The sequence below is a fragment of the Hypomesus transpacificus genome, chromosome 9, assembly GCF_021917145.1.
Source record: "Hypomesus transpacificus isolate Combined female chromosome 9, fHypTra1, whole genome shotgun sequence".
Classification (NCBI taxonomy): domain Eukaryota; kingdom Metazoa; phylum Chordata; class Actinopteri; order Osmeriformes; family Osmeridae; genus Hypomesus; species Hypomesus transpacificus.
In genome coordinates, this window is record NC_061068.1 from 10,836,109 (window position 1) to 10,851,251 (window position 15,143).

General features: G+C 40.6%; 2 protein-coding genes across 3 annotated transcripts; both read left to right on the forward strand.

The window, feature by feature from the left end:
- Positions 1–53: 53 nt before the first annotated feature.
- On the forward strand, positions 54–6,082 carry LOC124471601 (E3 ubiquitin-protein ligase NRDP1-like). The gene is made up of 6 exons (XM_047026166.1): positions 54–201; positions 1,148–1,263; positions 2,536–2,807; positions 2,955–3,090; positions 3,182–3,285; positions 3,475–6,082. Exons 2-6 carry the CDS (start codon positions 1,174–1,176, stop codon positions 3,827–3,829), a joined length of 957 nt encoding a protein of 318 aa, XP_046882122.1. The 5' UTR covers positions 54–201; positions 1,148–1,173; the 3' UTR covers positions 3,830–6,082.
- A 196-nt stretch (positions 6,083–6,278) lies between these two features.
- Positions 6,279–14,422, forward strand: dgkab (diacylglycerol kinase, alpha b). 2 transcript variants are annotated; one of them, XM_047026045.1, is made up of 24 exons: positions 6,279–6,491; positions 7,258–7,349; positions 7,454–7,530; positions 7,730–7,874; positions 8,093–8,167; positions 8,284–8,333; positions 8,426–8,500; positions 8,755–8,871; positions 9,148–9,265; positions 9,478–9,566; positions 9,716–9,826; positions 10,024–10,122; positions 10,207–10,278; positions 10,951–11,024; positions 11,103–11,177; positions 11,487–11,572; positions 11,697–11,786; positions 11,913–12,073; positions 12,307–12,371; positions 12,544–12,634; positions 12,764–12,950; positions 13,057–13,177; positions 13,280–13,340; positions 13,577–14,422. In XM_047026045.1, exons 2-24 carry the CDS (start codon positions 7,259–7,261, stop codon positions 13,655–13,657), a joined length of 2,211 nt encoding a protein of 736 aa, XP_046882001.1. In that variant the 5' UTR covers positions 6,279–6,491; position 7,258; the 3' UTR covers positions 13,658–14,422. The 2 variants fall into 2 exon arrangements, with proteins under 2 accessions (XP_046882001.1, XP_046882002.1); XM_047026046.1 differs by lacking the exons at positions 6,279–6,491; positions 7,258–7,349; positions 7,454–7,530; ... (2 more) ...; positions 8,284–8,333; positions 9,148–9,265.
- Positions 14,423–15,143: the final 721 nt, after the last annotated feature.

Here is a 15,143-nt window from a genome sequence, read left to right on the forward strand (position 1 = left end):
GTGATAGGCTCATATTGAGGAGAGGTTGATGATAGGCGAAGTAAACTGTCAATCTGATGGTTGCTTAGTGACGAGCAGGAAGGTTGGACTGCCGCCTGGACTGGAAAAGTGACAGCAGGCTGGGAATAATGGATACCGAACTGCCATGCTAGCTTGCTAGTGATGCAGTTTTTCTTCCAAACAATATTCAAGAAATAACCGGTAAATAACGAAGTTATTTGTTTATGACGGTGGTTGATTAATCCAGGTGACTCACTGTAGTGTGCGATTGGTTGTACTAGCAAGCTAGCTAACCTGCAGGCTAACCTGGACTGGTATCACACTGTCACTTACACTGGTTGGTTAGCCAGTCTACAGTATTTTAACTAGCTATCTAGCTAATAGTCTAGCAAACTTGCAGGTCTTCACCCGCGTCTATTTATGTAGTTAACTAACTAAGATGCCTCCTGATTAGCCATGGGGGGTTTTAGAAGTCAGAAGAATTTGATGCAAGCTATCTTCATGAATCAATGACTATCTCCGCTGCTTTCTTTTAATTTCTAGGTTAGCAATCGGTAAACATCCCAGCACTGTTTGCACATGATTGTAGGGATATATCAACATCATCACAGATTCTCATATTTTAAATAAATAAGTCGTTTTTGTTGGTGTATTGCTACAGTAGCTGGTACTAGGCTCGGTTGCTAGATTAAGATGTGGGAGACAGGACACCTATACTATTGAAAATTTGTCTTGAATGTGTGGCACTTTTGGGCTATACAAGGGCTATACATTGGTCTACACAGTGCCATTGCAAAGCATCCCACCCCCCTCTTTGTGATTTAACCTAGTTTGCGTCATTTTACAGCACTCCAAAATGCATGGAGATCAAACACTTTCCTGCAATATATCACTAGCAGCATAGTCTCATGTTACTGTATTATACAGCTATAGATTAGTACACTTACTTTTTGAGGAAGGAGTATCACAATTGGTCAAACTACTTCTTGTTATGAGGAATATAATTCCTCATGACAGGAATATTTTAAATATTTAAATATGCATTTCTACTCATTTAAAAGAGGGTTTATAATTTGTTTTTGTTTTAAAACCATTAGATTAGCAACTCTATTACCCATCTTTTGACCATTCTTCTCATCTTTTTCAGGTTGTAGTTGGCTCTGGTGATGTGCCATGGGCTACGACGTCACACGGTTCCATGGGGAAGTGGATGAGGACCTGCTGTGCCCTATTTGCAGTGGAGTCCTAGAGGAGCCTGTGCAGGTCAGGATCCTAATATCCTAATCCTTTAATATCGAATTTCTCAAATTAAAGCAGTTCACAACTGCGCTTAGACATTTGTTGCATCATTTGTTTATCAATTATGATATAGCTTCCAGTGCAGAACATACCAGTGTAGCAATAGTACAAGTGCTTCATCACCAATTTGTTCACTGTGTATAATAAAGTGGTGCACATGCAGTGCAAAACAAGTAGATGGGAAAACTGAATGGCTTTTGGGGTGCAAGTGCTTTTTCAAAAGATTAATTTCTGCTTTATTGAATGTTTATAAAGCCAAACTCTTAAGGGTTTGTCAATTTCTCGGCATACATATGAGATCCATTACAATTTTTGCACCAAAAGGAGAGAGATATATGGAGGAGAGAGCTAACAGAGAGATCAGCTTTCAGACGGATGCCGTGACAGCAAGTGAGGGAGAGAGGAGAGAGAAGGGAAGGAAAAGAGGAAGGGGGTATGCATATTGGAGTGTGAGTGCAGCAGGATAGTCTGGTGTTTTCTGGTACAGCGTGAAGCGATAGACGCTGCTGTTGAGGAAAGTACATAGATCAGATAATAGTGATGCTTCATTAACATACAGAGCTACTCACTGCTGGTGGGTAAGGTAAGGTGGCCATGAGGTGAGTATCCAGACAGATGTTACTCAGATTGTGTCTGCCACATGTAGCCTATATTAATAGTAATGTATTAAAGTATAGCTTTACTGAAACCCAGTATGCATTCACAGCTGTAAAGGCAGTTTGCGCAGCGTGTTGGCAACAGTGAACATCATTGACATTGGCTTTTAGTGGACTAACGCAGATTGAGAGAATGCTTGGGATGTAGTTTGCTTGCATGTGCACTCGGCTGTTGCCGTCAGTGTTGCTTATTCTAGCATCCACAGTACAGTGGCTCTAAATCATCTTATAATAGATTTCTGACCTGGTGGAAAACAGTGAGGTATTTAGATGTAATGAGGACATAGAGATGAAAGGGTGCTGGGGTGAGGTGGGTATGGTGGGTGGGAGTAGGTAGATGTGTGTTCTCCCTGACCTTGCTGCAGCTGTGGAGAGCCTGTGCTGGACTGTGCTAGACTGTGCTGGGAGGGGGGTGATGTTATTTATACTCCCCTAGGGCTCTGCTGTGAATCAGCAGTGCATCACCGAACTCATACCATGTCCGTTAGAGACTTTATGGGCTTAATAGTGGATGTCTTGTCCTACTTTCTATCCTTTGACCTCTGTGTGTGTGTGTGCTGTATGTTATTCTTCCCCCAAGGCTCCTCATTGCGAACATGCTTTCTGCAATGCTTGCATCACTCAGTGGTTCTCCCAGCAGCAGATATGCCCAGTGGACAGGAGCGTGGTGACCCTTGCACACCTGCGTCCCGTGCCACGCATCATGCGCAACATGCTCTCCAAACTGCAGATCACTTGCGACAATGCAGGCTTTGGCTGCACCGCCGTTCTGCGGCTGGACCAACTGCAGTCACATCTCCGAGACTGCGAGCATAACCCCAAGAGACCCGTCAAGTGTGAGCAGGGCTGCGGGTAAGTGTGGGTTTGCAAAGGGGTCTGGGGTATGTGAAAGTGAATCTGGGGACATCAGGGAGATCTGAGGTGGAACACACTTTGGGATAAAACTTAATATGACTGAAGAATTGTAGAATAGGTTTGTGATTGTTTCTTTCCCACCAGACTGGAGATGCCCAAAGATGAGGTGATCAACCATAACTGCATTAAACATCTCCGCAGCGTGGTACAGCTGCAACAGGGCAAGATTGCAGATCTGGAGAGAACAGCAGTGGAGCACAAGCACCAGCTTGCAGAACAGGTGTGTGTTGCGTGTCATTTGCTTTGTAATCACTGCCTAATAATGATTTTGCTTACCTAGCCAGTGTAAGTCATGTCATCCGTATTTACAGAAACGGGACATCCAGCTTCTCAAGGCGTATATGAGAGCAATTCGCAGTGCCAATCCCAACCTACAGAACCTGGAAGAAACCATAGAATACAATGAGATACTAGAGTGAGTGGGTTATCAGTCTCTTTGGTGCACATTGGGCCTTGCTTTCTGTAGTCTACAATGATCTTTTAGTGCACTATGAAAATGTTCAGGATTATGCTGCTTATCAGATAATCATCAAAATGTCCAGGGATGGTACTCACATTTATTAGACACGTGTAACAGAACCTCCTCCCCACCCTCTTCTTCCAGATGGGTGAATTCTCTCCAGCCAGCACGTGTGACCCGCTGGGGAGGCATGATCTCCACGCCAGATGCTGTGCTTCAAGCAATCATCAAACGTTCTCTCGTCGACAGTGGCTGTCCACCCTCCATTGTCAATGACCTGATTGAGAATGCCCACGAAAGGAACTGGCCGCAGGGCCTGGCCACACTTGAGACCCGACAGATGAACCGGCGCTACTATGAGAACTATGTGGCCAAGCGTATACCAGGGAAGCAGGCAGTGGTGGTGATGGCCTGTGAGAACCAGCACATGGGAGAGGACATGATTCTGGAGCCTGGCCTGGTCATGATCTTTGCTCATGGAGTGGAGGAGATCCTATGACACAGCTGAAGAGATACTTAGAACTACCTGGTAGTGAAAGAACAGAAGGGAGTGCTGGGGTCAAATGGATACATTTTCTCAGGGTCAGACCCCAGAGCTGAGGAAGAAGCCCTGACAGAGCAAAGTTGGAGAAGAGAGTATGACATACCAGGGAAATACCATTAATAAAGCCACAGAGAGAGACTGGCCCAACCTAGAATATGGTAATGAGTTTTAGGAGGCAGAGACGGATGCTTAAAGAAGAACTGCTTGAAGCAGACAAGCCCCTATGTAATAATGCTTCAATGATGAATACGTTTTAATAAAAGAAAAAAATAATCAAAAATAAGTTAAATATACATTGGGATTATCTTGCTAAGAGTTTTCGATAAAATACGATTGCAGCCTATTGTACCTTATCTGCACCCTTTCTGCTGTAGATGAAGCATCTGATTGGTGGCCTATTATAAGAATTAATTAACCCCTTTGTCAAGCATTGATTTTTTTGCTTCAACGGAAGTGTGTGTGTAATGAAGTTGACAAAAACATAGGTAAATTAGTCATGTGTTTGAGCAGTGACTTCAAAGAGCAAAAGGTACTGCTAGTTTGGAGCATTTACAGCTACATTTATCTTTACCAACTATAGCTTGTCCCTCTGTCAACACACATTGGAATATGATCAAGAAAATATTGGACTGGGAGTTGGGTAGTGAAAATGAAATGTGGGTCATATTTCACTTTATTTTTTATTTTTTTTAACTTGATGGACTAAGTTTCATACCTTAGGGTTTTGTACACTTTTTGCTGTCGATATGATTTTCATAAGGATCTGTGGCATTCAGTCCCCTTCACAACTTGTTTTGATGTTGTATTGGTTAGAAGTGGGTCCAGATATATGACAAAAGTCTGAGAGAATACCAAAGCATTTCTGCTCATTAGTCAACCAATAACCAAAGGTTTTCCATTTATTTTGTTAAGTTGTTTGATCTTGTTTTTTGTTTATTTTGTTAAGCGGTTTGATCTTGTTCTCCGTGATTTTTTAAATATTGTTTGATATTGTTTACCTCATTGTCTGAAGGCCACTTATCATAGCCTCTTTTGTGTGTCATACTCCCACAGATAAATTGGTAATATGACATCTGTACATTAAGTACCCCAGTTTGTAAGTATTATTTTGTCATTTTAAGGTGATGTCTTCATCTATTCTGAAGTTAGACTTCCAGTTCCACTTTATCAATGTAGTTATTTCAGTCCCAATGAATAAATATTGCTAGTGTAGCCTTGAAAATACTCATTGTAGCCATGGTAAAGTTCAGTGACCATTTTCAATTGGAGAGATTGAAATCTGCCTGAATTCAATTTTTCCCCAGAATTTATTAAATTAAATATACTAATCATATATGCTACACGTGTTATTTCAATCACTGAAAGAACCTCGCTATTTAATTGTTCAGGCTTAATTAAGTGCTCGACCCATGAGAGCTTAGAGGGCTACAAAGGTGAAACAACCCTAATCCCCTGCTTAGCTCTGCATGGCTGGCTCTCTGTGCTCTGTCAGTTACGTGCCTTGATACTATGGGGAACTCAAATTCAAGTCTTGGGAATATGTGCAAAAGTGCCTGTATTTGTTGGAGACATTCAGCACTCTGTTGGATTACTAAAGCCGCTGATTGGCTTTTTGAGGGCAAAGACTGTAAACAACCAGTTCATCATCTGAGTTAAGTTTCAGGTAATTGTTGATCTTGCGTAGTTTTGTCATTTGTCCAACTTCATTGTTCCTCATACTTTAGACAGGCCCAGTTTCCCAGACATGGATTGAACCTCTTCCTAAAATTAAAGAAAGCTTTTATGAAGATCTCCATTTAAAACATTTTTAGTCAAAGACAAGGCTTATTCCATGTGTGGGAAACTGGGCCATAGAGTGCATGTTTGAGATACAGTTTTAAGAGTTTACAAGAAAATAATTAATAGGACAGCCATTGACCCACAAAGAAATTAAGAAACAGTGGAAAATTTAAATTTTCATCTGTTTATTAAATGTTTGAAAATTCCTAATGACTTCTGAAGTAATTCTATACTTATTTCTGTCATTTCTCATGCTCTTGAAGGTTGGTGTGACAGTGCTTACATAAAAATACAAATCTATTGTAAATCGAACATGTATTGTAAATAGTAATTATATAAATATAACTTAAAACATGTCTGTATCTATCCACATCAATAGTTGTTTATTAATTAGTGAGTTGTATGGTTTCATTAAAATGATATTTAAAATGTGCATGTATTTTTTGGTTTAAGATATTTAACATTGAATTTGTGATTGTGATTTACAATTAATGCTTAAGGTTGTGCCAGGGAGGCCTCGGAGAGATATCAGCAGATCCTCAAGAAACCACTGGTAATTCATTTTTATATGCACAATCCCGAAAGCAAGGCGGTAGCCTATTACTGCACCTGGTCTGACGCCCCTCCCCCATGCACTCCTAAATCCCTGACAGACCTAGACTACAATACTACCTTGTTGATTTAGACAGCAGACAAGATCCACATGCAGCCGGCTCGCACCTCATAATATCAACCAAATAAACAATTTCACGTTGACTGACGTGAAATACTACATCTGTATTTCGACTGCAGGTGTCCGTCGATCATCACCTCAGCTGGGACGCACCTCAACGGAAAAGTAAGTAGAAGATAGCTTCAAAAGTAGTACGTCATATTGGCAACAGTAGTCACTAATCCTGGTCCGGTGTAGGCAATTATGTTCTTAAACGGTCTCAGTCAGCGTGGAATAAATATTGCCTTTCTTGAAAATATTGACATACAGCTTTAAGTTAATGAACTCTCTAAATAATCACGTATGCTCGAAACTGTTGGTGCCGTCGTTTTTCTGCCAAACTCGACCAGTTTCCAAACAAGTGCACTCTCATGAGCAGAGATTACATGCAGATGCAGGGCGATACTTAAAATAGTTTTGCTCATTTAATATTCGTCTGTTTAAGTAAATGGAATTTAGTTTGTTTTGTCTTACATGTAGGCTACACCATAATGGAATCAACAGATAATTTAATAGCTTCATTTTAAGTCGTAAAACATGTTACTACCGTTTTCAGACTTTTATTTTGTAAATCAATCTTAACTACACATAATTACGTTGTTTCAGTAAGTAACGGAACATCAAATTTGCTGATATAAGTGAGAGATATACTTCTATGGAAATGTTTGAACCAAAAAACTGGTACTTCAAGAATGTGAAGTGGAATGTACAACAACGGACTGTTTTAAATCATGGCAGGGAGGATAACAACAAATGTAGTCAAACCTGTTTAAGCTGACGTCACCCCTGTAGAGCTGGGTCGTGTATTTACTTTCCAAACCTGAATCTATTCTCCCCTATCTCTGTTCATCCCTCTTCCTAACTGTCCCTCTCTGCCTTTTTCTCTGCCCAGGATGAGTGAGTGGGACATGGCATCATCTACAAACACAGAGGGGAGGGACCTAAGTCCTGTGGATTTCATTCAACTGCAACAGTACATGGAATGTGAGTACCACCCTTCCACATCACTCCATATTCCATCCAGACAAAGCCTTGTGAATACTTGCAAGTCAATCAGTAAATCCATTGTTCGCCTTTGCCCTGTTTAGATAGCAGCACAAGAGTGAAAGATGTAATGAAGGAGTTTCATGCTGGTGGGCGATTAGTTCAACACAGATTTGGAGAGGTAAACTGAATATAGGATTTTACCCAATCTATACAATTATTCTATTAAATTTAAATACAAAACAGTGCACCTTTGTGTGGTGGACAAAGTAAAATAGTTACTATGAAGCACATGAAAAACAATGCAACTCCAATACAATTATGTCCCACTCTCAACTTTCTGTTCAATGTCGCTTCTTTCACTTTATTCCTTCTTCCAGCGTATCAATGCAGTGGGCTTCAGTCTGTTCCTTAAGACCTACCTGGAGGTGGAAGACTTCCCTGCTGACTTCAGCCAACGTTTGTTTCACTACTTCCAGAATGCTGAACGGGATAGCACTATGAATAGTCCTCCACCCAAGGGTGGTAAGTTCCACCATCCAATAACTTATCTATCAACAACCTATTATTCATGTACTCCAGGATGAACAACAGAGCATGCTATGTCTTATTTATGCTCTTATGTACTGAATGTCAATCAGAAATTTTTCTCATTTCAATAAGTAGTGTCTCCATATGGCCACATTTACATGAATCAGTAGTTTAGTTTGGGTGAGTAACCTGTATGTTGTTGTGTTTGTAAGGTGGGGTCTTTCTCAGGGATGTGTCTTGCTACTTTTCTGTGCTGGAGGAGGGGCAGCCACAGGACAAACTGGAATGTAAGACCACCTTTTAGATTCAGCTGCATGACAGTTTAAGTTAGTTCTGTGGTGACCATGCTTCAACAGGGAGTGTGGTTGTGTAACTAATTTTGTCATATGTCATTTATTACCAGTTACTTTTAAACTTTATGACAAAGACGGCAATGGCCTACTGGATAGTTCTGTGAGTAATCCCTGAACTACAGGACCTTCATTCTACCCTGAAAAAGGACAACAGGGACACCATGCTGATCTGTGTGTCTCTTTCCTGATTAGGAGGTGGATCGGATCATCACCCAGATGATGCGCGCAGCAGACTACCTAGGTTGGGATGTGACTGAACTCAGACCAGTAAGACAACCAACTGTCTCCATCCTAGTTCCTTAGATGAATGACAGAATGTACTGATTATTTTGCTACAATTGACTTATTAGTGTTTCTTGAGCTACCTATTATTTCGTACAGTAAATCCTTTCTGTGTGAGACATTAGTTGAAAAATGCCAATGTGTAGAGATAGTTGATGGTGTGGTGCACAACATTAAGTAGTGCTACTATATCTAGATGATTGTGAGGGAATGGTTTTTGTAACTGTGTAATTGGTCAGGTGTTGAAGGACATGATGACAGCTATTGATGCGGATGGCAGTGGGACAGTGACCCTGAAGGAATGGGTGAAAGGAGGCATGAACAACATTCCCCTGCTTGTGCTGCTTGGACTGAAGGTACATTTAGACAAGCAGATCTGTGGCCTTAAAGAACAATTCAGTTTGTGCTTTATGCAGTTCCCTGTCCCGTTAGTTGTGGCTAGTTTATTCTAAATGAGGCCTTCACCTGTGTCACCTTTTAACAGTCTAAAAAACCTTTTCAAACAAGGCAGTGAATCATTCTTTTATTTTATATTACCTGTCTGTATTGTAGGCTTTCTTCATGTTGATGCACTGCAAGCATTGTTTGACACAAACCAACTGTACCCCCCCCCCCCCTTCCCTCTCTGTTAGAAAACAGAGAGGGATGGTCAGCATATCTGGAGAATGAAGCATTTCAACAAACCAACCTACTGCTATGTGTGTCAGAACATGCTGCTGGGTCTGGGGAAGCAGGGGCTCTGCTGCACCTGTAAGAGCACAAAACAAACAGCAGGGGGCAACATTCAAATATCTCATTTAGCTGAACATTGACAGCACAGTTTTCCACCACCAGTGGAGTGCCTGATCTCAAGTCTAATATCATCTCTATTACAGAAAAAACCCCAGAGGCTATTAATACATGACAACATTACTTTCCAATGTGAAATGTATAATCTCTTGCATGATGTATTTTCCTTTCAGTTTGCAAGTACACCGTCCATGGTCGCTGTGCAAACAAAAACCCTGATCCATGTGTCCATACCTTCGTCAAAACCCTCAAATTAATTGGGGTAACTATGTTCTTACTGGATTTGTAGCTAATTCACAGGGTTTTGACTGTTACAGACTCTGTACCTTTTATTTATTTCTCTGTCATTTTAAACCTCTCAATTTGTCACACCCCTTGTGTTTTTCCATGTTCGGTTGTCATGCACCGCAGGTGCCAGCTCATGATTGGATCAGTTCAGACTGTGACTCCAGTAAGTGTCAGCTCTGCCACAAGAAGATCAAGACCCTGGCTGGGAAACAGTGTGTGTGGTGCCACCAGATGGTGAGGAGGAGGGCAGATGAGTTTCCTGTGTGTGGAGAGAAAGACTGAGATACTTAATGAGAGATTGACACACAGACAGATAAAGACAAAATGACTCCTAAAATGTTCACTAAGTGAGGAAAGAGTAATACAACATAACTGTCATTTTTTACATAAGAGATAAATAACTACTTGATGTAGTGTTTCTCTTTTTTCAGTGCCATGAGGACTGTGTACCATTGGGGTCATCAGCATGCGACTGTGGATCACTGAGAGATCACATACTGCCACCATGGGCTATATATTCAGCTTCAAAGGTACAAATCAGCTGTAGGAAATATTCATTAAGACTGTGCCTTATAGGTGTAGGTGTGTTTCAATCATGTGCGTGTGTGTCCCAGGAGGTTGGTGGTCCCAGTTGCCCTGACGACACTAACCTGCGAGACATCACTCCAGATGGACACCTTCTGCAGGTGTGCTGCTTTCTATCAACCCCTGGTGCACCGTCCAATACCCAACTTCACATACCTTCACATTACAACTCACACAACCACCTAACACAGTGTGTTAGATGTGTTAGTAACACACCCAATCAATGCATGTTTGATTTAGCATTTATGGTCTTCTCCAGTCATATTTGTCTGATATAGCTTGCTAAGTAGTTAGCTAAATCGTTTGTGTATTTGGATGCGATAACAAAAACTTGTACAAATCATAGCAGCACCCTTAGATAACTTTGTTATTACAGCAATTGATACTGCATCAAAAACCACCCAATGCCAGGCATTATGCAGATACATTTTTCTTAATTTTTAATAAGAATGGTAAGGCAATATTTCTTCACCCATAGGGACAGGTCTTGAATATAGCCAATACAGCGCTGTGGTTTTGGTAATAATTTTTAGCTAAGATTTTATACAACAAGCCTACAGTAAAAACAATCATGGAAATGAAATGACGATGCACAGATGCAGAATCAACATGTATTCCAGGACACAGCTATGCCAGCTTTTTCTGCACTGAGTGATGGCTGTGGTCATTAGAATGTATTTCCTTTGAGGCTTTGCACAAACCAGAACTCACCATATTATGTTTTTTTGTGTTTTAAAAAAGGTTCAGCTTTTATTGACCATATCTTCTTTTAGATTGTCCCTGTTCCAGACATCCATCCGCTTCTTGTGTTTGTGAACCCAAAGAGTGGAGGAAATCAGGGGAAGAGGTAAGAATATCGATGGCATATTGTTTTTTTTTTGGGGGCACTTTAATGCCATTGTTAAAATGCTTTTGTGTGTTCCAGAGTATTGAGGAAGTTCCAGTACCTTTTGAATCCTCGACAAGTTTATAACCTATCTAATGGAGGACCTTCACCAGGGTAAATTATATTTGAACTGATTAACAAAACCTATTAAGACAAACATTTATTCTATATTTTCCTGACTTTGTCTACATTGGTAATGGGTTAACAACCTCTCCAAAGTTTAGCTCCCAAACCCTCTTGTTGCTTCCTTAATTTGCTTCACTTCAGTTCATTTACCATAAGGATGTGCAATGTTCCCCATTACCTTATTGGACAGCTCCTGTTCTATTTTTCTTCATCTGCTAGATTTCAACCAGAGTGTGATCCATCACATTAAAATTGTATTTAAATATGACGATGCCCTGTGTGTGTTTGGCATTCCAGACTCCATTTCTTTCGAAACCTTCATGACTACAGAATCTTGGTCTGTGGAGGAGATGGCACGGTTGGTTGGATTCTAGATGCCATTGGTAACTTTGCTACTGTCAAAGATACTGTATTCACGCTTACCCAAACAGTCTATGCACAGTATTTGAAAGGTTCATCAATGTTTTCTTTTGGTGTGTGCACATGCTCACTTGTGCATGTTTTCAGACAAAGCAGATCTGCCAGTACGTCCTCCAGTGTCTGTCCTTCCTCTGGGTACAGGGAACGATCTGGCCCGCTGTCTTCACTGGGGAGGAGGTGAAGACAACATTGTTGTTACCCAAACTATAATCAGTGACATGAGGAGAAAAGTATACTAGTATCTTGATGTGTGTTTAATAATTTGTTTTGTCATCTCTGTTTTGTTTGTCCTCTATGGGCCAGGATACGACGGCTCTGACCTCAGTGAGATCCTGAAAGAGATCGAAGGGAGCTTGTTGGTGCACATGGACCGCTGGAGTGTGCAGGTGATACCAGACAACCCCCAGGATGTAGGAGATCTTGTGCCCTTTGAGATCATCAACAATTACTTCTCCATTGGAGTGGTGAGGCATGACGTCTGTGAAAGAAGTTTTGGGCCTATATGTACAATGAATGTGTTTATCATACCTTCCTCATTAAATTGGGATTTTGCTAAAAGGACCAGACTAATAATACATTAATACAAGAGGACTTAACTGAACATGGTTGTAGTAAATTAAAAGACATATTTGACAGTAACTGTGTGCTGTGGGATGAATGACTGCTCATGTGTTAAAGCCCAATAATTAATCCTCAGGATGCCTCCATTGCACATCGCTTCCATTCAATGAGGGAAAAGCACCCCCAGAAGTTTAAGAGCAGGTGAGGCCAAATAATAAACAGGAAATCACTGGCCAGAATTAGTGGTCTCAGATTATGCATATGTTTCATATCTTGCTGTTTAACTTAATGAGTGTATGTTGTATAGTAACACTTAATGAGAGTGTATTTAATGAGCGATCGGAATGTCTTTTGTTTCACATGTTTCTGGTAGGGTAAAGAATAAATTGAGGTATTTTGAGTTTGCCACGTCGGAAACCATCTCTGCATCTTGCAAGAAGCTTAAGGATTGTCTGACTATTGAGGTAAAAATGACTGTCCTGCATCTCAAATATTAGGTTCTGTGGTTGAATAGCTGGATATATTCTGTTTGTAAAAAAAGAAAAATAATTAAATTGTACTTCTGTACTTCTTTCTCTCCGTCGGCCTCCCAGTGTTCTGGGATACTCCTGGACCTGAGCAGTCTGTCTTTAGAGGGCATAGCTGTGGTCAACATACCCAGCATGCATGGTGGCTCAAATCTGTGGGGTGAGCCCAAAAAGGCAGACAGGCAGAATGTATCTGAGGAGAAGCTTTATGAGGTTATCACTGACCCTGAGGCTTTGAAAATTAGTTCACAGGGTGAGACTAGCTTGTTTGCTTTTCCATATATTTTTTGGGGGGGAACATATGTTTTACTAGACATAATAATAAAGGTCAACTTCCTGATTGTTATTTTCGATACTAGACTTTAGTGACAGGCGTTTGGAGGTTGTGGGGTTGGAGGGGGCAATGGAGATGGGCCAAATCTACACAGGGCTGAAGAGTGCTGGGCGCAGACTGGCCCAAGCCTCCCAGATAACTATAAAGTAAGCACTGTAACACACACACAAACACACACTTGTCATGTAAAATTCCAAGCATGGCCAATGCACCATCAAATGTTTCTCTCCTATTCTTTCTATAAATAGGACACATAAAGCTTTGCCCATGCAGATTGATGGTGAACCCTGGATGCAGCCCCCATGCACTGTGAGTGCTATAAATCATGCACGCCTGCACACACACAAAACATTAAACCTAAATGGAGTTCCAACACCATACCAGTTTCCACATTTACATTTTAATTCTAAATAGGGTGAAAGTCAATCATGGCTTCAATAACTCCGTCAACATAATAATCTTGTAATCCGATCTATTGGTTGTCATTCACGATTTTGATTTTGTTTGCCAGTGAATGATTTGGATCTCTGCCCTACTTTCCTCAGATACACATCTCTCACAAGAACCAAGCAAACATGCTGATGGCTGCCCCTGCTAAGTCATCAAGCTTCTTCCACCTTAAGTAGACCGAGGTGTCAGGAACAATGTTTATACCAGGCATAGTAGCATCTACTCAACCTGGTCAAGGTCTACAGTGCACATGGAGGAAGAGAAACTTACGACTTATAGATGTTGACCAATTAATTGGAGGGTTTGGGTTACAAGCACAATTAAAACAAATTGTGAGATCCCAAAGGAGTTCAAGGGGAGCTTGATAAATAGCGAGTACTAATGAATTAGGTCCAACTCTTAAAGTTAGTGATGGTATTCAGGGTACTAATGTGTGCTACTGTTTATTAAATAATTCCATTGTATTTTATAATGTTTCTAACTCATATTTTCATCCCTTTGTTGTTTTGTTTTCTTTCAATCTTGGAAAGCTATTTTTGAGTTGACCAATTATAGGCATTTTCTTTTGTACTGTATCAGTTATGATTAACATTGTGAGACAGTCATCTTTGTGTGATTTTAGAATGCTATATATGTATAGTAACTATAGTACATACTTTTACTGTTGTGAATCTATAAGTTCATATGACTTCTTCAGCATGTTTTATTCCACAGTTCTTAAGACAGCCGGCAGCAATGTGTGACCTTCAGAGGCTCACTTAACAACTTGTCACTAAACCACTCCTTCGTTTAGGCACCCAGCTGTCTTTCTGCTCACAATATCAAAACAATATATGACTGTTAGATATAGATATATAATATCAAGATGTTGACTGATATGATTTTATGATCTCATTTGATGGTTAATAAACCATGTACAGAAGTGTACATCTTTTGGGTAAGTGTTGTTTGCTGTTAAGTGAGTATTGTTTTTATGTGTACAGTAACTATATCCCTTACAGCAGATAATGATAGTACCTTATTCTCAATGACAGCTCTAGGAAGGTAAATAGGTTTATGTGACTGAATGTGGTTTTGTAAAGGGTGACAGGGTGACAGTGACCAAACTATCCAACTCGTGTTGTGTCCTCTTTAGAATGTTTGTTCATGTTTGGTTCGTGGGTCTCCTTAAAGCATGGAGCTCAGTCATATTTAGTCATTTAGCAGACGCTCTTATCCAGAGCGTCTGGGTTAGCCCTATGTCAGCCCTATGTCCTATGTCACAGATCTTGTTATCGACCAGGGAGAAGCTCTGGCTCTTTGACCACAACTCTCTATGATGTGTACATCATGAAGCAATAACATTTTAATTGGGATTGTGTGATAATTCTTAGGTACACCTGCAGTCCAAATAGGCCAGACAGTAATGGAATGAGTAATACTGTAGTAATACTGCCGAAGACTTCAACTTGCAAAAACACCCTCTTTGATGCGTATGTATTACCATCGACCCTAAAATCTCCTTGTTTGTCCCCTTAGTATGCTTTCCTGTGGTGGTGCATGTGGTAGACATTTTTTTTTTAAAGCTGATGGTACTGTGCCTCACTTTGTGGAAACATGTGGTTAGTATTTAGCAACTGCACCTACATTCTGCCTTTTCTTCTTATTCTGCCATTTCTTTCG

Excerpts from the sequence above, each read along its gene's own strand:
- LOC124471601 (XM_047026166.1), top strand. The coding sequence starts at position 1,174 with ATGGGCTACGACGTCACACGGTTCCATGGGGAAGTGGATGAGGACCTG. Across the intron at positions 2,808-2,954 it reads AAGTGTGAGCAGGGCTGCGG|ACTGGAGATGCCCAAAGATG; the intron begins GTAAGTGTGGGT and ends CTTTCCCACCAG. Across the intron at positions 3,091-3,181 it reads AGCACCAGCTTGCAGAACAG|AAACGGGACATCCAGCTTCT; the intron begins GTGTGTGTTGCG and ends CCGTATTTACAG.
- dgkab (XM_047026045.1), top strand. The coding sequence starts at position 7,259 with ATGAGTGAGTGGGACATGGCATCATCTACAAACACAGAGGGGAGGGAC. Across the intron at positions 7,350-7,453 it reads ACTGCAACAGTACATGGAAT|ATAGCAGCACAAGAGTGAAA; the intron begins GTGAGTACCACC and ends TGCCCTGTTTAG. Across the intron at positions 11,787-11,912 it reads CTGTCTTCACTGGGGAGGAG|GATACGACGGCTCTGACCTC; the intron begins GTGAAGACAACA and ends TCTATGGGCCAG.